The sequence below is a fragment of the Hylobates moloch genome, unplaced genomic scaffold, assembly GCF_009828535.3.
Source record: "Hylobates moloch isolate HMO894 unplaced genomic scaffold, HMol_V3 SCAFFOLD_2, whole genome shotgun sequence".
Taxonomy (NCBI): domain Eukaryota; kingdom Metazoa; phylum Chordata; class Mammalia; order Primates; family Hylobatidae; genus Hylobates; species Hylobates moloch.
In genome coordinates this window covers 128,427,900-128,453,982 of record NW_026652277.1, presented here as the reverse complement: position 1 = coordinate 128,453,982, position 26,083 = coordinate 128,427,900, and the positions used below count along the sequence as shown (strand labels likewise).

At 40.5% G+C, this 26,083-nt stretch overlaps 1 protein-coding gene and 1 pseudogene across 7 annotated transcripts in view; one reads left to right on the top strand and one right to left on the bottom strand.

The window, feature by feature from the left end:
* The window catches only part of CDK19 (cyclin dependent kinase 19), a 205,825-nt gene that overhangs the window by 165,141 nt on the left and 14,601 nt on the right, over positions 1 to 26,083 (top strand). For all 7 annotated transcript variants that reach the window (XM_058435480.1, XM_058435479.1, XM_032156604.1 and 4 more), the window contains 4 exons: positions 11,039 to 11,096; positions 17,588 to 17,719; positions 23,753 to 23,896; positions 24,053 to 24,122. In XM_058435480.1, the coding sequence (XP_058291463.1) occupies positions 11,039 to 11,096; positions 17,588 to 17,719; positions 23,753 to 23,896; positions 24,053 to 24,122 (404 nt within the window). The remainder of the gene's footprint in view (positions 1 to 11,038; positions 11,097 to 17,587; positions 17,720 to 23,752; positions 23,897 to 24,052; positions 24,123 to 26,083) is intronic.
* LOC116470931 (phosphoethanolamine/phosphocholine phosphatase-like) lies at positions 2,703 to 3,498 on the bottom strand (annotated as a pseudogene).

The window sequence follows — 26,083 nt, the reverse complement described above, 5'->3', positions numbered from 1 at the left end:
GTATCATGATTCCATTGAGGGTCTCTGCTCTATCCCACTGATCAATTTGTTCCATAGGAACAAAATCCCTAATGGGATTTTGATGGAAATTACTGTAAATGGAATTTATAGATAAGTATGGGGAGAATTGATGTTTTTTTTTTACTGTATCGAATCTTCTTATCTATATATATGGGTTAATTTATTTAAGACTTTCAAAATGTCATTTAAGATAAGGTTTTGGCCAGGCACAGTGGCCCATGCCTGTAATCCCAGCACTTTGGGAGGCCGAGCGGATCACGAGGCCAGGAGTTCGAGACCAGCCTGACCAACATGGTGAAACCCTGTCTCCACTAAAAATACAAAAAATTAGCCGGGCATGGCGGCGGGCGCCTGTAGTCCCAGCTACATGGGAGGCTGAAGCAGGAGAATGGTGTGAACTCGGGAGGTGGAGCTTGCAGTGAGCCGAGATCACGCCACTGCATTCTAGCCTGGGTGACAGAGCAAGACTTCGTCTCAAAACAAAACAAAACAAAAAACAAAAATTAGCCAGGTGTGCTGGCACACGCCTGTAATCCCAGCTACTCAGGAGGCTGAGGCAGGAGAATCGCTTGAACCTGGAAGGCAGAGGTTGTAGTCAGCCAAGATCATGCCACTGCACTCCAGCCTGGGTGACAGAGCGAGACTCCTTCTCAAAAACAAAAACAAACAAACAAAAAAGATAAGGTTTCATGGTGTTCTGCATACCAATCTTGTACATTCTTTGATATATTTATTCTTAGGCATTGTATGGTATTTCTTGCTATAGAAGTGTTACCTTTGAAAAATTATATTTCCTAGCTCTTTTTTTCCTGGTATATAGAAATACAATTGACTCTTTCATATTATTCAGTTAGCCAGACATCTTGCTAAGCTCTATTACTATTGCCAACAATTTGTCTGTAAATACTTTGGTTTTCTATGTAGATAATTATAGCATCTGCAAATAACAATCCTTTTGTTTCTGCCCTTCAATCTATATAACTTTAATTATTGTTTTGTAGTACCAGGTTTATATTACAATGTTGATTTTAGAAGTGGTGGTAGTAGGCATCCTTATATTATATCTGATTTTAAAGGAAATACTTCTAATGTTTCCTTCTTAGTTTTTAGTGTGTGCCTGTTGTCAGGTTAAAGTAGATTTTTTCTAGCCTAACTTGCTGAAAATTTTTATCATGAATGGGTGTTAAATTCTATCAGCTGTTTTTTTCACCAGCATCTATCAAGATGATTTTATAATTTTCTTCTTTAGTCTGTTCATATGGTGATAAACTTCCATAGATTTTCTCATATTAAGCCATCTGGATGGATTTGGTTTACTAATATTTTGTTTAATATTTTTACAACTATATTCATGAGTAAGGTTGGCCTGAAGTTTCTTTTTCATTCTTTGGTTTTGCTACCAACATTATATTGACCTTCTAGAATATGTTTGGAGCATTTAATCTTTTTCTGTTATTTGACAGTGTTTGAATCATATTGAAACAATCTGTTGAAAATTTTGAGAACTCGCCTCTAAGATCATCTGTGGCTGGTGTTTTCTCAGAAAGATTTTTAACTACAGTTTTAGTTTATTTAGCATTTCTTAGTTTCTTCAGTTTTTCTAATTCATTGTGAATCAATTTGTAGGTTACATTTTTGACTTTACATTTTCAAATTAATAGATATGAAGTTATTCATGGGATTTTAAAATTTTTCTATCCTCTATTGGATCTAATGTAGTTTATTTGCACTTTCTCTCTTCTTGCTCCAGTCGTCCCAAAGGCTTCATAATTCCCTCTGGTTCATGGATTTCTACCCTTTATCTTCCCTCCCCCCCCCACCCCCCTTCACAATTCCTTTGTAGTTCTAAAACACCAGAGGAAGGAGGGGCTTGGGTTTCGCTGGTTCTGCTTAAAAACATCATGGCTTTCTGTTCCATTGTTGGGGGATTTTGGTGAAGTCCCTGGTCTCTTGCTGCATAGACGAGGCTGGGGTGCAAGGAGAGAGACACCGTCGCATGCTTCGAGGTTACTGGCTGGCCAGACCCGAGTTGGATGGTGCGCTACCTCGTACCACCACCAGGAGGCGGTTGTTCCCTCTGGTTTTTCCTTTGGGGGTGTTAGAGGAGAATGCAGGGGTCGGGAGGCAAGAGGGTGTAGACAGCGCAGAAATAGTGTGGGGTCGTGGTGGGTGAAGCAAGATCGCGAAGGCCTGGGGCCATAGGTGGAGACCCTCCTCTGTCTCTGTGGGGAGTCCTTGCGGCCACGAGGCTTTCAGGATCCTGGGTTCCCTCCACGAAAGAATGGAGGCTGGCGGTCACGCGGCCCGAGGCAACAGTTACAGTGGTGGGAGATTTTCCTTCTCTCACCTGCCGGGGAGCCCCTTCCTCCCACTTGGGAGGACCAGGAAACACTACTGCCTTCCAAGGTTTGCCCGCCACGCCACCATGAGTCAGATGCCAGAACTCAACCGCGCACAGTGGAACAGGGGAGGCAGCCGAGGTGGGTTAACTGCATCGATAGGGACGGCTCTGAGCCCCTCTCCCTAAGCCCCCAAATGAACAAGATTCCAGAAATTCCCAGAGGAACATATAGCAAAGCCAAAGGGAAAAGGGAGTAGTAAAACTAACTTTGTCTTTTCCGAATCCCCCCTCCCCGCCCCCTCCGCCGTTGGCCCGGTTGACCCCCTGCAGGTGGCCGTACTCAGCACGAATTAAGCACCTGTTGCAGGTGGAGGCGCACGTCGGTTTCCCAGGGCACCACGCTGGCAGAGAACGAGCTGGGCTCTGCCTTCTGGGCCTCAGGGATGAGGCGGTGCATGGGGTAGCTGCGGCAAGGGAAGGCCACGTCGCCGCCCGCCAGCAGCCCCATGGGGCAGAAGTTGTTGGTGCCGTCGCCCACATGGAAGAGGCACTCGAAGCGCACGCTGTTGTGGGCCCGTTCGCGCAGGTAGTCGCTGAGCACCTTGTGCTTGCACGTGTTGGCAGGGCAGCGCACGCAACTACGTGTGTGGAACGGCCACAGAGCCAGCAGGCCCTGCGCGTCGGACCCCGACGAGTTGCTGAGGATGCGGAGGAACAGGCTGTGGTGGCCGGTGGCGCGCTGCGTGCTCTCCATGCCAAAGGCATTAGGATCAGAGATGAGAATCACCTCGAAGCAGGTGCCTTGCTTAGCCACAAACTGCAGCAGGTCGCCCATACCTGGCAACAAAGGGATAGCTTCGTAGATGGCACGCAGGTCCCGCGACCGCACACCTTGCTTGCCCGGGTACTTGAAGACGCGCTGCATGCACTCGTTGTAGAAGCCCTCGCGGTCGGTGGCTCGCAGGCTCTCCTGCAGCTGCTGGCCCGGCACAGTTCGTACGATTGAGTCGCCACTGTTTTCGTCCACGATAGTCGTGGAAATTGAAGGTCAGGGGGAAGCGCGGCACGCCGTGCGCGGCCATCCCGCCGTCCCTAGATAGGCACCAGAGGCCAAAAACTGGAAAACAGCCGCTCATTGTCCATGCATCACCGTGGACACCACCTGTAGGGACTCTGTTGGCCTCCAGCCGTCGTCAAGAGTTCGGAAATTGGAGGGGACAAAGTGTCTTATCCACCCCTGGATTTCTGGGCTCCGGCTCATGAGTCCCTCTAGTCCTGAGGGACCAAGGATGATGTGCATCTGAACGGTCCCCTCCACTTGCCTCCCCCATCCTACCCTGTATCTTTCTACTTCTGCTTTCTTTTGGTTTATTCTGTTGAACTTTTTCTCTATTTTTTAAACTTCTTGAGCACGTAACTCATTATTCTCAGCCTTTCTCTCTTACTAACATAAATATTTAAGGCTATACATTTTCCTTATAAGTACTGTATTAGATGCCTTCCACAAAGTTTTGGTAGGTAATATTTTCATTATTTCAATTCTGAGTATTTTAAACTTTTTATGGTTTCTCCTTTTACTCTGAGTAATTTAGAAATATTTAAAAATTTTCAAATATATAGAGTTTTAATTATATTGTGGTTAGAGAACATAGTCTGTTTGATAAAAAATTTCTTGAGACCTGCTAGTATATGATTAGTATTTGTAAATGTTCCATGTGTGCTTGAGAAAAATGTATACTTTCTAATTACTGGATAGAAAGTTGTATATATGCTCTCTAGATCATCCTAGTTAATTGTATCCTTTGATTAGTCTATATTTTACTAATCTTTCGTCTGTTTGACGTATGAATAATTGAGGAAAGTATGTTATCATACTTTTTACTTTTTATCATACTTTTTACTCCCCGAAGTTATATTAATTTTGCTTCACATATATATTTTTTAAGTACATAACAGGTTTAGGATTATTGCCTCTTCTTGGTGAATTGAACTTTGCATCATTATATAGTGATCATCTCTAGCCCTAATTTTTTTTGAAATTTTTTAATTTTTGCAGGCACATAGTAGGTTTCTACCCTTTATCTCCCCCCCGCCCCCGCCTCCCCTCTCCCTGGCCCCCTTCACCTCCTCTGTAGTTCTAAAACACCAGAGGAAGGAGGGGCTTGGGTTTCGCTGGTTCTGCTTAAAAACAACATGGCTTTCTGTTCCATGATCGGGGGCAAGAAGTGTGCCCAGGTCTCAGCCCAAGAGGGACTGGGTGTATAGTAGATGTGTATATTTATGGATTACATGAGATATTTTGATAAAGGCATGCAATGTGTAATAATCACAAGAGGGTAAATGGGGTATCCATCACCTCAAGCATTTATCCTTTGTGTTACAAACAATCCAATTATACTCTTTTAGTTATTTTTAAAAGTACAATTAAATTAGTATTGACTAGTCACCCTGTTGTGCTATCAAATACTACTTCTTATTTATTCTTTCTATTTTTTGTGCCCATTACAGCCCCACTTCCTCCTCCCTCCTGCCCCTAACTACCCTTCCCAGCCTCTGGTAACCATATTTCTACTCTCTATCTCCATAAAGTCAATTTTTTAAATTTTTGGGTTTTTTTTTTGAGATGAAGTCTCACTCTGTCGCCCAGGCTGGAGTGCAGTGGCCTCATCTCAGCTCACTGCAACCTCCACCTCCGGGGTTAAAGCAATTCTCCTGCCTCAGCCTCCCAAATAGCTGGGACTACAGGCATGGGCCATCATGCCCGGCTAATTTCTGTATTTTCAGTAGAGACAGAGTTTCACTGTGTTGGCCAGGCTGGTCTCAAACTCCTGACCTTGTGATCCGCCCGCCTTGGCCTCCCAAAGTGCTGGGATTACAGGTATGAGCCACTGTGCCTGGCCAATTGTTTTAATTTTAAAAAGTTTAATTTTTAATTAATTAAATTAATTAACTTAATTTTTAATTAATTTAATTACAATTTTAAATTTTAATAGTGAGATGGGGTCTCACTATGTTGCCCAGGCTGATCTGGAAATCCTGGGTTCAGGTGATCCTCCTGCCTCAGCTTTGCAAAGTGCTGGGATCACTGTCCTGTCTTGGCTTTTCCTATAGAATAAATTCCAGTTTCTTTAATGTGGTATTTTATTCCCAAGGTAGTTTTCCAGTTGCATTTCTACACCAAACATTCACTGCTCTTGTCACATCAAAATATGTATAAACTCTCAACATGCCATGTCTGTGTTTTTATGTGACTGTGTCCTTACCTGTAGGGTTCCATGAGCCTGAAAACGTTTTTGTTGTTGTTGTTGTTTATGCTTATCAAAATCTTAGTTATCCTTAGCTATAACCCCAAAATCTTAGTATCCCTTTTTTATTTATTGAGCCACTTCGCCCAGCCAATTGTTTTAATTTTTAGCTCCCAGAAATAAGTGAGAACATATGAAGTTTGTCTTTCTATGCCTGGTTTATTTAATTTAATGTGATGATCTCCAGTTCTATCCTAATAATGTTTTTGTCTTAAAAGCTATTTTGTCTGATGTTACCATAGTTGACCCAGCTTTTCTTTGGCAGTTTGCCTAATATATCTTTTAATATCCTTTTACTTTCAGCTTTTATGGTTCTTACCTTTAGGTGGACCTCTTTTAAATAGCATGGATTTTGTTTTTAATCCACTATGGAAATACCTGTGTCTTTTAGCTGGAAAATGTATTGTTTTACTTGTCAGGCCTAAGTTGGTAAGTGTTTCCTCCAGAAGGTGTTTGCTTTGGCTTCTACTGGTAGCATCTAGGTTTCCTTTAGTGCCCTTGAAGGTCTTGGTGATTGTGGGGTAGCAGGCTCAGCTTCCTTACCTTGCTGGTGGCCCAAGGCTCAGTGTCCTTGCTGAAGTGCATTATTGACAGCTGCTCTCAGGCCTACCTTGCCTTTCCCTAACTCTCCAGCCACAAGGATACCTTATTTGGAGTGAGGGTAAAGTTTGTTATCTCTTGTGCAATCTGGGGTGCTTCAAGGAATATTTCCTTTCTTTTTCCTTTTTCTCTCCTTTCCCTCTCCTCTGCTGTCTCTCTCCCTCTTCCCCCTTTCCTTCTCCCTTCTTCTTCTCTACCCTCCTTTCCCCTTCCTGACTCCTCCCCTCCCTTCCCCTCCTATCAAAGACAGGATTTCTCCCAGCCTGACCTTGAACTCCTGGGCTCAGGCAATCCTCCCACCTCTGCCTCTGGAGTAACTGGTATTACAGGTGTGGACCACTGTGCCTGGTTTGTTTCTTATATAGCATATAGCTGTTCTGTTAAGGGGAAGGTCCCTCAGAGCACCTAGTCAGCCATGATAGCAGATTTGACAATCTTTTGTATTCTCTTTTTGTTTTCTTTTCCATGGTACTTATCAGTATATGATATGTTGTGTACTTACTTATTTATTGCCTTTCTTTTCTCACTAGACTGTAAGCTCCATGAGGGCAAGGATTTTTCCTGTTTTTGTTTTCTGCTGCTTCTATAGCATCTGAATCACTGCCTGTTACTTAGTTTGTGATCAAACAATATTTGTTGAATGAATGAGGGTTGAGAAGATTGTGTGAAAAGGCAATGCCAAGTCTTGAACTCTTTTTTTTTTTTTTTTGAGACAGAGTCTCACTCTGTCGCCTAGGCTGGAGTGCAGTCGCGCAATCTCAGCTCACTGCAACCTCCGCTTTCCGGGTTCAAGCAATTCTCCTGCCTCAGCCTCCTGAGTAGCTGAGATTACAGGCGCACACCACCACGCCCAGCTAATTTTTGTATTTTTAGTAGAGATGGGGTTTCACCATGTTGGTCAGGCTGGTCTCGAACTCCTTACCTCGTGATCCGCCCACCTCAGCCGCCCGAAGTGCTGGGATTACAGGCGTGAGTCACCACGCCCGGCCAAGTCTTGAACTTTTACCTTGAAATGCTTTTGTATGTTCCTCTATGACCATTTTCACAAGTTAGGGTGCCCTTACTTTTCCCTAGACCATTTTACCCCACTTCCAGCTGGTCTCTCTGTCTCTATTTTGTGGTCCATCCATCCTTTCCAATCCATCCTTCATATGGCTGCCAGACTTTCTTCCTAAATATAGATATGATTATCTCACTGTCCTGTCTTGGCTTGGCTATAGAATAAATTCCATTTTTTTTTTTTTTTTTTTGAGACGGAGTTTTGCTCTTGTTGCCCAGGCTGGAGTGCAATGGTGTGATCTTGACTCACTGCAACCTCTGCCTCCTGGGTTCAAGCAATTCTCCTGCCTTAGCCTCCCAAGTAGCTGGGATTACAGGCGTGCACCACCATGCCCGGCTAAATTTTTTTGTATTTTTAGTAGAGATGGGGTTTCACCATGTTGTTCAGGCTGGTCTCACACTCCTGATCTCAAGTGATCCACCCGCCTCAGCCTCCCAAAGTGCTGGGATTACAAGCGTGAGCCACCACGCCCGGCCTCCAATTTCCTTAATCTGCTATTTTATTCTCAATGTTGTTTTCCAGTTGCATTTCTACACCAAACATTCACTGCTCTTGTCACATCAAAATATGTCTAGGCTCTCAATATGCCATGTCTGTGTTTTTATGTCCTTACCTGTAGGGTTCCATGAGCCTGAAAACTCTTTAGTTTTGTTGTTTATGCTTATCCAAATCTTAGTTATCCTCACTTAAAGTCATCCAGAGTCATCTTCCTAAAGACTATTCTGATGTTCAATGAAAAGAAACATTCATTCCATGCAATTTTTCTTTCTATATTGGTAATTTTCATAATCTGCCCTCTGCCTTGTTTTCTTTCTTTCTTTCTTCCTTTCCTCTTTTCCTCCTTTCCTCTCCTTTCTTTTTTTTTTTTTTTTTTTGATAGAGTCTCACTCTGTTGCCCAGGCTAGAGTACAGTGGCACGATCTCAGCTCACTGCAACATCCACCTCCTGGGTTCAAGCGATTCTCCTGCCTCAGCCTCCCAAGTAGCTGGGACTACAGGTGCACACCACCATGCCTGGCTAATTTTTGTATTTTTAGTAGAGACAGGGTTTCACCATGTTGACCAGGCCGGTCTTGAGCTCCTGACCTCAGGTGATCCACGTGCCTCAGCCTTCCGAAGTGCCTGGGATTACAGGTGTCAGCCACTGTACCCGGCCTCTTCCTTGTGTTCTTAAAAGCTGTCTGTCTTTTCCTCCTGGATTTAAGCTCCTTAAAGTCAAGATCTTCATGTTTTATTTCCTGTTGTTTCCTAAAGGCCTGAAGTACAACACTTTATATGTAACGGACCTTTGATAAATAGTTTTTTCTTTCTAGTATGGTGAACCAATCTCATCTCATGTTTTCAGGTATCACACTCTGGTGATAATAACTTTCAAATCCAAATCTTCCTCTTCTCACTCCTCTGGCTAGTATGACTTAGGCATCTCACATTTCTCAAACTCTTTCATTTTATTTATTATTTTTTGAGACGGGGTCTCACTCTGTTGCCCAGCCTTGAGTGCAGTGGCACACTCACAGCTCACTGTAGCCTTGACCTCCTGGGCTCAAGCAGTCCTCTCACCTCAGCCTCCCAAGTAGCTGGGACCACAGGCATGTGCCACCATGCCTGGATAATTTTTTTTAATTTATTTTTTATAGAGACAGGGTCTCTCCATGTTGCTTAGGCTGGTCTCAAACTCCTGGGCTTAAACGATCCTCCTGCTTCGACTTCCCAAAGTGCTGGGATTACAGGTTTGAGCCACCGTGCCTAACCATTTTTCAAACTCAATATGTTGTCACCTTCTCTTCATTGTTCCTTATTTTTAAACCATTACCTCTTATAACTTTTCTGTGTCCATAAAAGGCACCATTCTTCTTCCAGTCACATAAACTTAAAACCTTGGTAAAATCTTTACCACCCTTTTTCTTAATGTTTTAACTTAAGCCAGTCACAAAGTCCTGTTAATTTTCTCCTCTAAAATGCTTCTCAGCTCCATACCTCCCTCGCCATTTCTGCTGACAAGACATTGGACAGAGCTCTTACCACCTCACACCCAATTCCACTCCCTCATCCTCTCCTGTAAACTCACTGACTGTAATATAACGGTCCGATTACTTCACTTGGCATTTAAGACTATCCAGGGTCTAGGTTCATCCTACTGCCCTCAACATGAGCCCTTTTCAGAATTTATTTATTTATTTTTTGTGACAGGGTCTTGCTCTGTCACCCAGCCTGGAGTGCAGTGGCGTAATCATGGCTCATGGTAGTACCCTGGTAGCCTCAATCTCCTGGACTCAACCAGTCCTTCCGCGTCAGCCTCCTGAGTAGCGGGGACTCCAGGTACATGCCACCACACTAGGCTATTTTAAAAAATTATTTGTAGGAACAGAATCTTACTATTTTGTGTTTTGCCCAGGCTGGCCTTGAACTCCTAGACTCAGGTGATTCTCCTGCCTCGGTCTCCCAAAGTCCTGGGATAACAGGTGTGAGCCACTGCACCTGGCCCAAGTCAGACTTCTGTGTCTTATGCATACCTGGTCATATCCTTTTTCCACTTCATGTGGTGTCCTTGCCCTTCCTCTGCTCTGCCATGATGGTTCCCGTTCATTTTCATATCCGTCTAATGGACACCATTCCCACTTCCATCCCCAGTGAGCATTTCCCTTAATAATGGAATCTTTAATTCATCACTTCCTCCTTTGAATTAGTTTTTTAAGTGCTTTTTGTTTTCACTGAAACATTTTTAACAATCAGCAAATTGAAAGGAATCTTTAAAGTAATCCAGTTTAATCTTGAACCCAAGACCTCAGTCTTCTCTGTAACTCATACATAGCACTAGCTTCTAATATTATACAATCCTTCTTAGTTTTCTTTCTACTTAGGTAGTAAGCATCTGGAGGTTAGGAACTTGGTTTTTACTGTGCTTTTGTTTTCCCTCTTGAAGATTGGCATGCTTCTTTATCCTTAGAAGATACTAAAAATACATTCATTGATTGAATAAATGAATCCAGTAAGTTAATAACACATACATTTTCCTTCAAAGACTTTACAAAGGAGACTCACTCTCTCTCCCCCTTCCAAAGCCTATCTCAACAGTTTCTCTGTTTCCAAGTGTCTGCAGATAAGGGTGGCTGAAAATATGGTAGACACATTTGCAGCCTACTCTTTTCTTTTTATAGTTCTGTATTAGCCTTGGTTTTTATTTTCCTACATCTTGAAATTATATTTGGAATTTCCTACTTTTGCATGTATGATAGCTGATGCATGAATTTTAATAGAGTTGTTGAATGCTGATCATGTTTTTGTATGGTAGTTTAGAAATATTTAGGAAGGAATATTCCATTCAACTTATTCACATGAAGGCGATTATGTTGTGGTTTGAAATTTTATATAAAATTTTTCAACCACATAAGCTCTGTGCAGGTTTAAAAATTATTATTAGTTTTTTCTATGGGATGAATCTATTTGGAAATGATAGCTTTAATTGCTTTGTAATTATTTGTATGATATAATTTTGAAAATAAGGTGTGTTTCCATAGCACGGATGTTTATATAAAGTTAGTGTGACTTCAATTATGTCAAATGCTTTAATTATGTAGTGGGTGCTTAATATTTGATTTACTTTTGATGCAAATACAGAAATGATTTTTTATATGATAAGAACTTTTCTCCATTTTAGAGCATGTCAAAAGAATAAACATGGTAATTTGAATGCTCTATTTTTATTTCTAGAAACCAGCAAATATCCTAGTAATGGGAGAAGGTCCTGAGAGGGGGAGAGTCAAAATAGGTAGGTAATTATTCCTAAAATAATTTATTTAAAAATTGAAGTTAACTGCAAAGGTGGTTTCCCTTTTTAATGCCCTTATTTAGGTAGTTAATTTTAAAATTACTTTCTCACTATTTTTAGAAAAGATATTGGAAAATGTAGATAGATAGTCTACAAAACTCCTAGGCTTTTTCCCAAAATAAGATTCTTTAGTTCTAAGTTGAGGCATCACTGGAAATTGACAAGCAAGTTCACAAAAGCATTCATTCCCATACAGTAACCCAAGCATATGTTTGTCACCACCACTGTCCTGCACAGCCACCTTAAATATAATCCTCTAAATCTCACTTTTGTTTCAGGTTTACCAAATATTCTCTTCCTGAATATTTTCCTCCCAACCCTGAGCGAATACATTTAAACCTTCACAGGTTCTCTCTGCATCACCACAACTGGCCTGCATGTCTGGCGCCAAGTACTAACATATCTTTTCCAAATGGATATATATGTTTACAGACTCTCTTAGCTGCCTCTCTTAGATTGAGGCACTGGCAGGATTCTTATTTGTATATTAAGATTTCCTTTATAATCCTGAATGTTCTAAAAAAGAAATCAGCATCATTTATACCTATTACATATTTGGGGAGAAAATGAGCTAAGAAATGCTTTATTCTAATTTCTTTTTTTGAGACGGAGTCTCGCTCTGTTGCGCAGGCTGGAGTGCAATGGCGCGATCTTGGGTCACTGCAACCTCCGCCTCCTGGGTTCAAGCAGTTCTCCCTGCCTCAGTCTCCCAAGTAGCTGGGACTGCAGGCTCCCGCCACCACGCCTGGCTAATTTTTTTGTGTATTTAGTAGAGATGGGGTTTCACCATGTTGGCCAGGCTGGTCTCGAACTCCTGACCTCAGGTGATCTGCCTGCCTTGGCTTCCCAAAGTGCTGGGATTACAGGCATGAGCCACCATGCTAGGCCTATTCTAGTTTCTTTTACTAGAAATTATATTTATTGAAAGTTGAATGCTTTTTAGAAATATGTTAAAATAAAATGTGTTAATCAGCCTGGTTTCTTTGCTATTAGAATATACCATGCTAAAGGTGATGCAAAATTGTGCTCACTTGACCCACTACAAATTCATGCTGCCCTATTTCAAGCCCACCCTGCTGTTTAGTTTTCTACTTCTTCAGTTAACTCCCTAGCCCAGTTGCTAAAGAAGCTGTTCTAAACCAACTTCCTTTTCTTTAAACACCTCTATCCTAAGTTTGCTGAGATTATCAGATTCATTCAAAAGTTTGTTGATGTTAATTAAGTAGCTGGTAGCTTTTCTTCTCTTCCCTCCCCCACTTCCACCATAATTTCTCACTTGTCTCTATTTTTATTTTACTCTTGCACTCCTTTTCTTAGAGGCATTTATTGAGTTCCTACTTTTTGCCAGATACAGGCAAAAGGGAGATAAAGGATGGTCCCTTCTGTGAGAGACAGTAAAATGAACAGTTTACCATGCATTGCAATATGTACTTTCATGTTACCGCATTTATTTTACACAACCACCCTCTGAAAATAAGGAAGACAAGATTTAGAGAGGTTGTAGCTTCCTCAGCCTGTCAAAGCTAGAACTTGAATTCCAAGTCCTGAGGCTCTTTCCCTACAAACATCCCTGCCTAGTGATATCAGAGCTGTCTGGTGTGACCTCACTGACCTCTACTCTTTGGCTGTACAGCCCTGCCCTTGAGAAAGCCTCTGTGAAAGAGAGACTTTCCTAAGTTCTATCTACTAGTGCCCTTCCTAGCTTCTAAATGTCTTCCTACCTCATAGTACAATATTGCCATTTCCTCTTCTCAAGTTTCTCTTTTTCACCTTTAAACCTTCATCGTCCTTTTCCCAATTTAAAATAAATCTTATATCCATCTTGTTTTTCTTTAGCACTTGTTCTATTCATTTCCCTTTTTGTTCCTCTACTTTTAGAACGCATGATGTTCACTCTTTGGTTCCACTTAGTCTAATTTGTTATAACCTGGCCTCTAATTCCATCCCTCTATCAAAAGTCCTCTCTAAAAGGACACCTGTGACCTCTACCTTACCAAATCCAGCGGCCCATATTAATCACCTTTCTCCTTTACTGCAGTAAACCATTTGTTCTTCTGACAGTCTGGCTTTGAGGGTGTCTTCTCCATTGGTGTATATGATATACCATAATTCCATTTTTCTGCCTCCCACTTTTGCTGTGACTTTGCCTTCTATTCATTCTTGCCTATTACTCCTCCTAACCTATTGTTTCAAGGCACTGGCTTAGGACATGGCTTCCCTTTAAAATTACTTCTTTAGGAAATGATAGGTTGTGGTCTCAGGATCATGGATTTATGAAAATGATTCTAAGATCTTGATGCCAGAGTCTAATCTCTCACCCTAGCAGAAGTCTTTATTTCTATTTGGATATCTTGTGGTAACTTATCCTCCATTGTCCCAAACCAAATTCGTCATCATCTTATATTCCCCTTGTTTATACCATTTGTCACATTTCTCCCAGTCACCCAAATCTAATTTGTTCTTTTAGTACTCCTTAGCAAAATTCTGTATTCTGGCCAGGCCAGTTAGTTACCTTACTATTAAGAGTTTTAAGATTGTAATTCTGCCACGATTAGGGATAAAACTAGGGTTAAAAGTAAGTAATAATTAATGATAAAGATCTAATGGACAATCAAGATAGTTTATTAAATGATTTTAAATTTTGTTTTAGTAGCCACTATTGTTTTTAAACATTAGTAATACTGATGCCTATGCCTAATGCTTTGATACAGTGTTCTTTTTTGCTTAAAAGAAAAGGATAGTTGGGCTGGGCACAGTGGCTCATGCCTGTAATCCCAGCACTTTGGGAGGCCAAGGCGGGCAGATCATGATGTCAAGAGATCGAGACCATCTGGCCAACATGGTGAAACCCCGTCTCTGCTAAAAATACAAAAATTAGCTGGGCGTGGTGGCGCGTGCCTGTAATCCCAGCTACTCAGGAGGCTGAGGCAGGAGAAGCGCTTGAACCTGGGAGGCGGAGGTTGCAGTGAGCCAAGATAGTGCCACTGCACTCCAGCCTGGGTGACAGAGCAAGACTCCATATGGGGGGCGGTGGGGAAAGGGGAGTGGGTAAGAAAAGGATACTTAGATGGAAAACACATTTTGCCCTTTGCTGTATCTGAGCCTTCCCATTCTCAGCAACCTAAAAACTTCCCAGGCTTTACCTAAAATGCTTATTGCCTTCCTCTTTTGCTATTCAAAATAATTCATCCTTCAGGATCCAGCCCAAGTCCCACTTTCAATTTAGTCCGCTTTTACAAATGTTTATTATACATTGTTCCAGATAACATAATAAAGGAGAAATAGACCTTCCCCCAGGGGGCTTAGCATCTAGTAGAAACCGGTAACAACTTCCTTTATTCTCACAGTACTTACCACTTTTTTGCTTCTACTCTATATATTTTGTCATCTCACCTTCATGTAAGCTCCTTAGTGGTAGACCTTGTTTGTTGCTGCTTTTCATCATTTGATACTAATTAGCACTCACACCAGAATTTTACTACCCTTATCTGTGAACTGGAACAATTTCATCCATGTGTAATTTTAGAAAGTCAACTGTTATAGTAATCTTTAGGCTAATTACCATTTGTCTAAATTAGTAATTATTTGAAAAGTAGTTTGAAACTCTTTTAAAGTTCATAAAATAGATGGGAATTGTTTTTAAAAATATGTATTTTTTCCTTCTGGCCTTGATTGTATCTGCAAGTGAATAGATGAGGTTTAGGTAAAACTGAGGAGGTAGAGAATAAGGGGGGAAATACTGGCTTTAGCTAACTTCACTTTAGAATGTTTTTCAATGGATGAAACAGCATTCCATCATGTTACTTTGTCATCAACAACAATTGGCATCTATTAAATATATAAAACAGTGCCTTGAATATTGTGTAATATTGTAGAATAATAGGTGTAATATTGCTAGAATGAACTTGAATATTTTTGTTTGCTATAGGGATATGTAGTTTAAAAAGAGTAGGTATCAGCACAGGCTTCCTTTGGATAGCTTTAGTTTTTAAGAGCTGGATACTCCAAAGCATTCTCAAAAAAGTCTTACAAATTATTCAAAATCCAAAGAAACAAAATCACTACAGGCCGGGCTCAGTGGCTCATGCCTGTAATCCCAGCCCTTTGGGAGGCTGAGGCAGGCAGATCACTTGAGGTCAGGAGTTCATGACCAGCCTGGCCAAAATGGTGAAACCCCATCTCTACTAAAAATACAAAAATTAGCCAGGCATGGTGGTGGCGCGCCTGTAATCCATCTACTCGAGAGGCTGAGGCAGGAGAATCGCTTGAACCTAGAAGGTAGAGGTTGCAGTGAGCCGAGATGGCGCCACAGCACTCCAGCCTGGGCAACAGAGCGAGACTCCATCTCAAAACAAAAACACAACAAGACAAAAACCCAAAATTTCTATAAATTAAAAAGATTTTTTGCCTATTCTGCTTATGTAAATGTAAATTAAAATTTTAATATATGTTATACCGTAGCACATTAGTTTTAGATTAAATGACATTCTGTGGTTGAAAGTTTTATGTGCATTAATGCATTTTATAGTACATTGGGGCCCCTTATACAATCAAAATTTGTTATGTATATTATGTATTCAAATTATAGAGGCTTATTCTTGTGACTTTGCCTTTGTGACTTGCAATTGTCATATGTATAATTTGTTGGATGTCAGATTTAGTAGTTAAGGAGGTAACTCATAAATTATAACATGGTTTTTGTTTGAGTACTGGCATCTTTATTTACTATCCCTGTGACCATAGGCAAGTCATTTAACTGCTTTGGGCCTTAGATTCTTCATCTCTGAAATAGGGAGCAAAATACTGATTAAACCAGTGTTCTTAATGAGGATTCAATGAGGTGAAATATGATGTATATGAAAGCCATTTGTAAAGTGCAAAGGACTTTGTAGATAAAAGGTGTTTGTTATTTATGATATCTTAAGAAAATTAGTTTCCAGGATCTTATTGCAGTAGTAATTTTTTTTTTTACTACTTTTATATACCCCCAATATTTCAATTGATTAGCTTTGGTTTAGACCTTTGTTAAATGCTGAATTACAACAAATTATCTTTTATATGTTCTGTGTATGCTCTTGAAAACATGCATGTGATGTGCTGATTACCATTCAGCAACTGGCTAACTGGCTCTCTGGAGCAAAAAATGTCCCAATTTGTAGCATTTGCTGTTTTCCATGTTGTAGATACTCCTACCATAGCCAATTCCAAATCACCAGTATGCTGTCATTGAATGCAGAATTGGGAAAAGATATGTATGTATCAGCTCTTGTGAGTTTGTTGGATCTGGCTGCAGCACACACTGAACTAAGACATAGTCAGGTTTTGTTTGTTTGTTAGTTTGTTTTGAGACAGAGTCTTGCTCTGTCTCTTGTTTGTTTGTTTTGAGACAGAGTCTTGCTCTGTCACCCAGGCTGGAGTGCAGTGGCATGAACTCGGCTCACTGCAACCTCTGCCTCCTGGGTTCAAGTGATTCTCCTGCCTCAGCCTCCCTAGTGGCTGGGACTACAGGTGCGTGCCACCACGCCCAGCTAATTTTTGTATTTTTAGTAGAGACTGGGTTTCACCATGTTGGCCAGGATGGTCTTGATCTCTTGACCTCATGATCCGCCCGCCTCAGCCTCCCAAAGTGCTGGAATTACAGGCGTGAGCCACCACTCCTGGCCATAGTCAGTTTTTAAATGTATAAGCATACAGAAGTCATCATTAATCAGGGAGACTTTTGAACTATTTTAGATTTCAAAAACACTTGTAACTGTCTCTGAAAGCCAGGAATCTGAAGTCAGACCTGGATTCTAATTCTGCCTCTGCACTTACTAGCTGTGTGACCTTAGGCAAATCAGAATATCTTTTTTGGGGGACAGGGGATGGAGTCTCCCTGTGTCGCCCAGGCTGGAGTACAGTGGTATGATCTCAGCTCACTGCAGCCTCCGCCTCCCAGGTTCAAGCGATTCTCCTGCCTCAGCCTCCCGAGTAGCTGGGATTACAGGCATGCACCACCATGCCCAGCTAATTTTTGTATTTTTAGTAGAGATGGTGTTTCACCATGTTGTGCAGGCCGGTCTCTAACTCCTGACATTAGGTGATCTGCCCACTTCGGCCTCCCAAAGTGCTGGGATTATAGGTGTGAACCACCCCACCAGCCCAGAATATCTTTAAGCTTCAATTTCTTCATCAGTAAAACAGGCACAATAATAGTATGTACTTCTGATGGTAGATAATAAAGGTAAATGAAGTTAATTCCTTTTCTGGTACTTGGTGTAGACCTCTGGTTAAAAAGGGAGGAAAAGGATTACTTTATAAGGTCAGCAGCTATTGTTGTCAACCTTGCATGGTTCTAATAGCATGTCAAACTGAATTTTACACTTGATCTTAGCCAAAAGGATGAGAAACAATCAAACTGAATTTTATGTTAATTTATTTTATTTTTTTAGCTGACATGGGTTTTGCCAGATTATTCAATTCTCCTCTAAAGCCACTAGCAGATTTGGATCCAGTAGTTGTGACATTTTGGTATCGGGCTCCAGAACTTTTGCTTGGTGCAAGGCATTATACAAAGGCCATTGGTAAGTTGGTCTAAAATGATTTATTATCTTGTCATCTAACGATCATAAATATAAAATGGTATAATAATAAAGCTACTTGATAAAAACCATTTTATACATTTTTGTAGAAGTCGTATTGTCTTCTATATTCCTAGATTTCTGGTAGATTTAGATTCTTAACTTTATAAGAGAATATGATTATTTTAAAAGAAGAAAACTTTTTTTTCAGAGAATAGAGGTATCAGTATCTGATCCTGTTGAGTTGTTATGGAAACAATAACATGCACATTTTATTTTGTACTTAGTAGCTGTTGATCAGAAGAACTGGAGAGAAGTTTAGAATTGTTTTCTTCACAAAATGAAAAACAAAAACAGGAGTAGTGCAGTATTGGAAAGAACCCCTTCTATTTGGGGAAAAGTTAGTCACATTGTTTCCTAAGCAAGAAGCAATATAACTAATCTTTCTTTCTTGCCATTACAGTTATGAGAATGGCAGTTTCTCCATTAAGGTAGGAAATAGAGTCTGGGTAGATTAGCTGTGCTTAGCATCTTGCCATCTCATCAAGTTAAAAAAACTGAGTAAGAAAGTCTGTTATAAACACACTCTCTGTAAGATTTAAAGTCTGCCTCAGAACAGTGGCTTCAGAGATTTGCCACCTGGTGACTGCAGTATCCTCAGACGGCCCAGCTGTGAATGGAGGGAGTCAGTAGGAGCTGGCCCTCCTCAAACCTAGAGATTTCTTTAAAGGAAGGAAAAGAAGAGAGTAGGGGAGAGTACATTGTAGCTGTTAGAACGGCTAGTTCTACAAGGTATCCAAATTTCCTAAGTATATTTCTTTAAATTTTCCTTTTATTGAATTTTCTGTTTACTGGCATTAGTCTCATATCAGTTTTGGCTACCTTTAGCTGCTTTTGTTGAATTCTATTTAATAAAGGCACTGCAAGTATAAAATTATTAAAAATAGACAAGCACAATCCTTTCTTTGCTAACCAAGCTTTATGAAAAACCTGGTGACACCCAAAGAGCTACAAAGGAAACTCTCACATTTGGAAAGATTAGACTAATAATTAGCCTACTCATGGGTTAAAAAAAGAACACAAAAATTAAAATATAGTAAGTCCTCATTCACCAAGATGTCTGATTTCTGCAAAACTCAGACACCAGAACACATTTAGATTTTGTCCAGGGACGGAGACTCTAGCACAGTGTTGGAATATTGTAAATTATTGATAAATACTGCTGAATAGTTTTGTTAAATTAGTGAAAAAGCCTCTGAGTAGACTGGTATGTGTTTGACAGTAGAGGAATGTGAGAGTGACATAAAACCCTTACCTGTGCCACTGGGCCTCTGGTAAGGCAGCAGATCAGAGGCTACCAAGGCCAGGCTGTCATCAGTGGACAGTGGCAGCTGTCTGCAAAAGGTGAGGAAAGAACTACAGACAGCAAATGGAAGGGATGGAGTGGCCCTGCGAGTGAGGAGCTAAAATCAGATCCTGCCTGTGTACATTCCAACCAGTGACTTTTACAATGGAGCTGTATTTTTGAGACTTTTAGAATCATCAGTTTGTTTTTTCTGTCATTTAGGGCTCTCCTTACCCACTATTGAAAACAGTCAAATCCTTTAGACAACCTCAGAAGGAACCAGAGGATAGGAAGAGACTGAAAGTAAGCCAGGGAAGGGAAGAGTGTTAGTTGAAAGTAACAGGTGGTGCCTTAGAACAGGTTAATGACAGATAACCCAGGGCATGAGGAAGGGAGAAGAGGATGCAATCTCCATAGAAATCCATATACCTTAGACTTAATCCAAACACTAGGACAGTCTTTATCTAGAAGGGAGATTTCCTTTAGGAAAAGGCACATTCAGTCAAAACCTTCTGTTAAGCTAAATGACTCCCCACCAATGTCTGTCCCACTCTCAGAGAATCTAACACAGCGGGTCCATGCCCTTAGGTAGGTGATTCTGTTGTGCAGGACCCATATGCTTTGAGAGCCCACACTTTGAGAAGCACAGTTTTATGAATATTTTCTGATTTACTTTTCTCTTGTTGAAATGAAAATAGATGCTTTTTTTAAATAAATGTAATCGGATATGAATTGAAAACCAATTATACTTCTTATTTCCTCAGGGTAAGGAAAAATGAAGTTGAATTTTAACCAGCTTGCAACTCACTTGCTTGGTAAATGAAATTTACCGCTTAAAGATAAAAACATAATCACTAATTTCTAATTTTAGTCAATTCCCAATTATCCATTCTGGATAGAAGGTAGGAGAAAGTTAAGACAGAAAGAAAGAATAATCCCCAAATCAGTTATCTTAGGGCTTCAAATCGGTTAATAGCAGACATTTATAAGTACATACTTACTCACTTTTTCGTACTCTTCTCCATACATGGTCTATGTTAGAAATGAGTACTTAGGGCTGGGCAAGATGCCTCATGCCTGTAATCCCAGCACTTTGGGAGGCCGAGGCAGGTGGATCACTTGAGGTCAGGAGTTCAAGACCAGCCTGGCCAACATGGTGAATCCCCATCTCTACCAAAAATACAAAAATTAGCCAGGCATGGTGGTGTGTGCCTGTAATTCCAGCTACCCAGGAGGCTGAGGTGAGAGAACCACTTGAACCCGGGAGGCAGAGGTTGCAGTGAGCCGATACCGCACCATTGCCTTCCAGCCTGGGCAACAGGGCAAGACTCTGTGGAAAAAAATAAATGAGTAATTTGATTCAGAGCATAGAAAAAAGAGAGTTTGATTATTTGATATCAGTGGAGGTTTGTGGAGTGACAGTTGGGGAGGGGAGTGGCAGTGATGGTGACCAGCAATGTTGGGGCGGTTGTGTTTATGGGTGTGTCAGGAGAACAAGTCATTGACAGAGGAAAGAAACCTGAGAAGTAGCTACAGATAGTGCAGGAGCCAGATGGCCTTTTGAAATTATAGGCTAATATGAGGCAGAAAACGTTTGAATTTACTGCCACCTGCTATCTGAGGTTTCTTATCTTAGCAGTTTACTGGGAACTCAAGACCCTGGCTCTTGTCCTTTGAATGGAGGACAAACTAGGAATTGGCGTGACCAGGCACATGCAGTAGTAGTCCTGGTAGACTGCATAGTAGAGGCGGTAATGAGGAAGAGAGATGGGACCATCAGAGGCAGCCATATCGGGGGAAGAGTGACAACCAATATGACATGGGAGAGAGAAAAGAATTCAGAAATGGACACTGAGCAGTATTATTACTCTACTCTGTAGTGATGGATGTTCATAATGATGATGACCTTGCTGCATCATTAAGGAGGATTACATTTTTTATAGCCTCTTATGGTGGCAGGCAATGGTGTAATTAAAAAATGGTTGTTGAAGGAATATGTTTCCATTATCCAGAAGGCTAAATTATGTGGAAGGAAACTGTACCTGAATGTGGTCAAATAAGTAAGGCATTACTGTATGGATTTTTCCATTTGGCAATTTGTTTTAGGAGAGAGCATTCTGATATGTCTTCTAGCTAATTGTTATACAGTAGTCCCCACTTATCTGCTGGGAATATGTTCCAAGACCCCCCAGGGGATGCCAGAAGCTGCAGATAGCACCGAACCCTGTATATACTATTTTTTTTTATCTGATAACCCAGACGACCACTAAGTGACTAACCAGCGGGTAGTGAGTATACAGTGTGGATGAACAGAGGGATGATTCACATCCCAGGAAGATGGAGAGCATAGCATGAGATTTCATCACACTACTCAGAATGGTACACAATTTAAAACTTATAAATTGTTTATTTCTGGAATTTTCCATTTAATATTTTCAAACTGCAGTGGTTGACTGCAGGTAACTGAAACTTGAGGGCAAAAACTTAGATGAGGAAGGAATAGTGTAATTAACCTTTTTCCTTGTTTAGCTTATCACAGAATGTGATTCACATATTTAATAGGCTACTAAACACAGTACTTTTTTATGCTATACCATAGTTTTTTGTTTGTTTTTTCCGAGTTGGTGTTTCACTCTGTTGCCCAGGCTGGAGTACGGTGGCGTGATCTTGGCTCACTGCAACCTCTGCCCCCTGGGTTCAAGCGATTTTCTTGCTTCAGCCTCCTGAGTAGCTGGGACTACAGGTGTATGCCACCACATCTGGCTAATTTTTCTATTTTTAGTAGAGATGGGGTTTCATCATGTTGGCCAGGATGGCCTTGAGCTCCTGGCCTCAAGCGATCCACCTGCCTTGGCCTCCCAAAATGCTGGGATTACAGGTGTGAGCCACTGTGCCCGGCCTGTACTATAGTTTTTGAATTTTTATCATGTATGTATGTATGTATGTATTTGAGACGGATTTTCTCTCTTGTTGCCCACGCTGGAGTACAGTGGCACAATCTTGGCTCACTGAACCTTTCACCTCCCAGGTTCAAGCAATTCTCCTTCCTTAGCCTTCCAAGTAGCTGGGATTACAGGCATGTGCCACCATGCCCAGCTAATTTTGTATTTTTAGTAGAGGCAGGGTTTTACCATGTTGGTCAGAACTCCTGACCTCAGGTGATCAGCCCGCCTCAGCCTCCCAAAGTTCTGGGATTACAGGTGTGAGCCACCATGCACAGACTATCTTTAATTTTTTAAATATTTACTAAATGGCATTTAAGTGGGCAAGTGTGAATATGCATCTCACAAAAGTTAATTCACTTACACATTTGGCAAAGCATTGTGAATATAATATTGTAGTCTCAGAATATAAGCTACAGTCTTTCAGTGTGTAAATTTTAATAGAATAATCTATGACTGGTGATTTTAGATAGTTAACAAAACTTCTAAAGATGCCTAACTTTATCCTGGGGGGTGGGTAGCATATAAGTGAATATATTTAAATAAGATCTATGTCTGCTGGTGTCATGCAGTGCTATATATAGTATTATTTATGAGCTTCTAGAGCAATTTATTGAAAAAGCTGAAGCTAGTAGTCTTTGAGACAAAAGATTTTTCCCCCAATTCTTTTTATTTTGTTTTATTTTTTGAGACAGAGGCTCGCTCTGTTGCCCAGGCTGTAGTGCAGTGACGCAATCTCAGCTCACTGCAACCTCTGCCCCCTTGATTCAGGCGATTGTTCTGCATTGCCTCCTCAGTAGCTAGGACTACAGGTGTGTGCCACCACACCTGGCTAATTTTTTGTATTTTTAGTAGAGATAGGGTTTCACCATGTTGGTCAGGATGGTCTCGAACTTCTGACCTCAAGTGATCCGTCCACCTTGGCCTCCCAAAGTGCTGGGAATACAGGCATAAGCCACCGCACCCAGCCTCCCCAATTCTTTTATATGGTCTATACTGTCTGTCTAGACTCAAAACTTATAAATTCTACTCTATCATTATACATTGGATGGCTGTAAAAGAATTACATCACCATATCTGATGATGATATTGTTTCAGTATATCAGATCTGTGTATTATGCCTGGTATTAGATTATCAATTGAATACTTTAATGATTAAATTATTAACAGTGGTTAGACGTGGTGAGACCTTGTCTCTACAGAACACTTTTTAAAAAAATTAGCCAGGTACAGTAGCACACACCCATAGTCTGAACTACTCTGGAGGCTGAGGCAGGAGGATTGCTTGAGCCCAGCAGGTCAAGGCTTCAGGGAGCCATGGTTACACCACTGTACTCCAGCCTGGGTGACAGAGACCCCAAAAACAACAACAAAAAAAGTGGTTAGAAAGACCTTTGCCTAAATCTAAAGAATTTGTTGCTTGCTAAATTGACTTTCCCCATTTATTGTCATCAGAAAATTTACAAGTAAATGTTTTTTATTACTTGGCTTTCGATTTGTTACATGATGATATAACTATTTCATGTCATATATATATATATATACACACATACACACATATATATACATACCTATATATACACACATACCCACACGTCAAAATACAAAGTACAATAATGTTTTCTTAATGCACTTATTGTACTTTGTATATTGATTTACTGAAAAGTATTTTTATAAGTAGGCTGGGATTATATCTGGGAATTATAACCAAGGAAATATATACAAAACCTTGTGTTTCTTCCTTCCCAGATATATGGGCAATAGGTTGTATATTTGCTGAATTGTTGACTTCGGAACCTATTTTTCACTGTCGTCAGGAAGATATAAAAACAAGCAATCCCTTTCATCATGATCAACTGGATCGGATATTTAGTGTCATGGGGTTTCCTGCAGGTAATTTATTTTCCTTTTTAAAGTCATATTTTGAGTCATATTTCAAAATCATTTCTTCTCAAAAGCATATTTTAATGTATATTTATAAACTAACATAATTAGGAGACTTTAAATTAACACATTATTTTCTATAACAATATTTAATTTTTTTGTAAGATAAAGACTGGGAAGATATTAGAAAGATGCCAGAATATCCCACACTTCAAAAAGACTTTAGAAGAACAACGTAAGTAATTCCACACGGTCTTAGTCTTTTTGTGCTGCTATAAAAAAAATACCTTAGACTGGGTAATTTATAAACAACAGGAATTTGTTTTCTCCCAGTCCTTGAGGCTGGGAAGTCCAAGTTCAAGGCACTGGCATGTTTGGAATCCCATGAAGGTTGCTTTCTGCTTCCAGGGTGGCGCCTTGTTGCTGTGTCCTCACATGGGTAGAAGGACAAAAAGGGGGCAGATACTGTGTGATGCCTCTTTTACAAGGCATTAATCCCACTCCTGAAAGCAAAGCCCTCAATTCTGGAAGGCCTTATCTTCTAATACTGTTGCATTGAGAATTAAGTTTCAACATGAATTTTGGAGGGGACATAAACATTCAAACCATAGTGCACATTAATTATAGGTAGTAATTTCAATGAGAATAGTTAAATTAATCTTTTTAAAAAACAGATGTAGATTGTTATTTAAACTAGAAACTGAGATTTTAGCATATTAATTATGCCTGTGATTTAAAGAAGATATTCCAGATACTGTTAACATATATAGTTCAGGTTTAGGCTGCAGTATTAAAAACTTTTAAGAATTTAAGGGTTAATAGGTAGTTTATATCTGCTATGTTTTAGCATGAATAAAATTCTCAGTTCTAGGCCACAGTAGTGGTTTTATCTTTATCTGAGTAATGACTGGTGACTGACATGCTGGACTAGGAAACCTGGAAGGCTGGCAGAAGGAAGAACACGTGGCCTGGAATATGAGTAAAACAAACTGATGAAGGCATTTACTTTGAGCAGAAATGAGATTAAGGGTGATGGCATGTGAGGTATTTGTTATAAATATGCACACCTACCAAAAATTGTGGAAGAGCTTCTCTATGGGCAGCTTACCAGGAAAATTTCAGGACAGGATGGCTTATAGGAACAAAAGCAGACATCATAAAGAGAAATAGAGAATGGCATTGATCATTTCTGACCCCTTTTTCTCACAGTCCTTGGTGGGGTCCTTTGCCTGTACCCATCTCCTAAGGACAGTGCTGGTATCAAGGTTCTATCCTGGGCTCTTTTCTCTCTCTAGATATTTTCCCAGTCAGATTCTATGATTTTGATGGCCACAATTTACCATCAATTATGTGAATAACTCCCAATATGTATGTTACTCAGTTCACTTTTCCAAGTTTCAAAATCATTTATCTAATTGCCTTATGGAATCCCAACCTGAATGTTCTATAAATTCTTTAAACATTCAAAACCAAACTAGTTATTTTCATTTAACATTTTATTGTACCCTTGTTGGCAAGGGTACAATAAAATGGACATGCTGGCCAGGCACAGTGGCTCACTCATGCCTGTAATCCCCACACTTTGGGAGGCTGAGGTGGGAAGATCTCTTGAGCCCAGGAGTTTGAGACTAGCCTGGGCAACATAGTTAGACCCTATCTCTATTTTTATTAAAAAAAAATTATTACTCATATGCTACTGGTGAGGATGAGTACTTCTCAAACTTCAGCGTACCTACAAATCACCTGGAGACCTTGTTAAAAATGTAGATTCTGAGTCAGAATCCGGGGTGAGGACTGAGAACCTTCATTTCTAATGCAGGCTCTCAGGTGATACTCAGGTTGCTGGTAAAAGCTACATTTGTGTAGCGAGATTCTAGAGCACCTAAAAAAGGCTTTAAAATATGCATGCCCTTTGACCTGATAATTCCTGGAATTTATCCTGTGGAAGTAATCAGAGCTGCCACAAATAGATGAGTACTTATTATATACCAGGGTGGTGCTAAACCCTTTACCTGCATTTTTTCATATGATCTTCCTAGCAAATCTATAGGCATAATTATAATTTCCACTTTTCAGATTCAGAACCTAAGGCTTTCTTAGAGGTTAACTAACTTGCCCAAGATCACACAATTGGTGAATGACTGAATCAGGGTCTAGTAGGGGTCTCTGAGTCTCACCTGCTAGGCAGTATCGGCT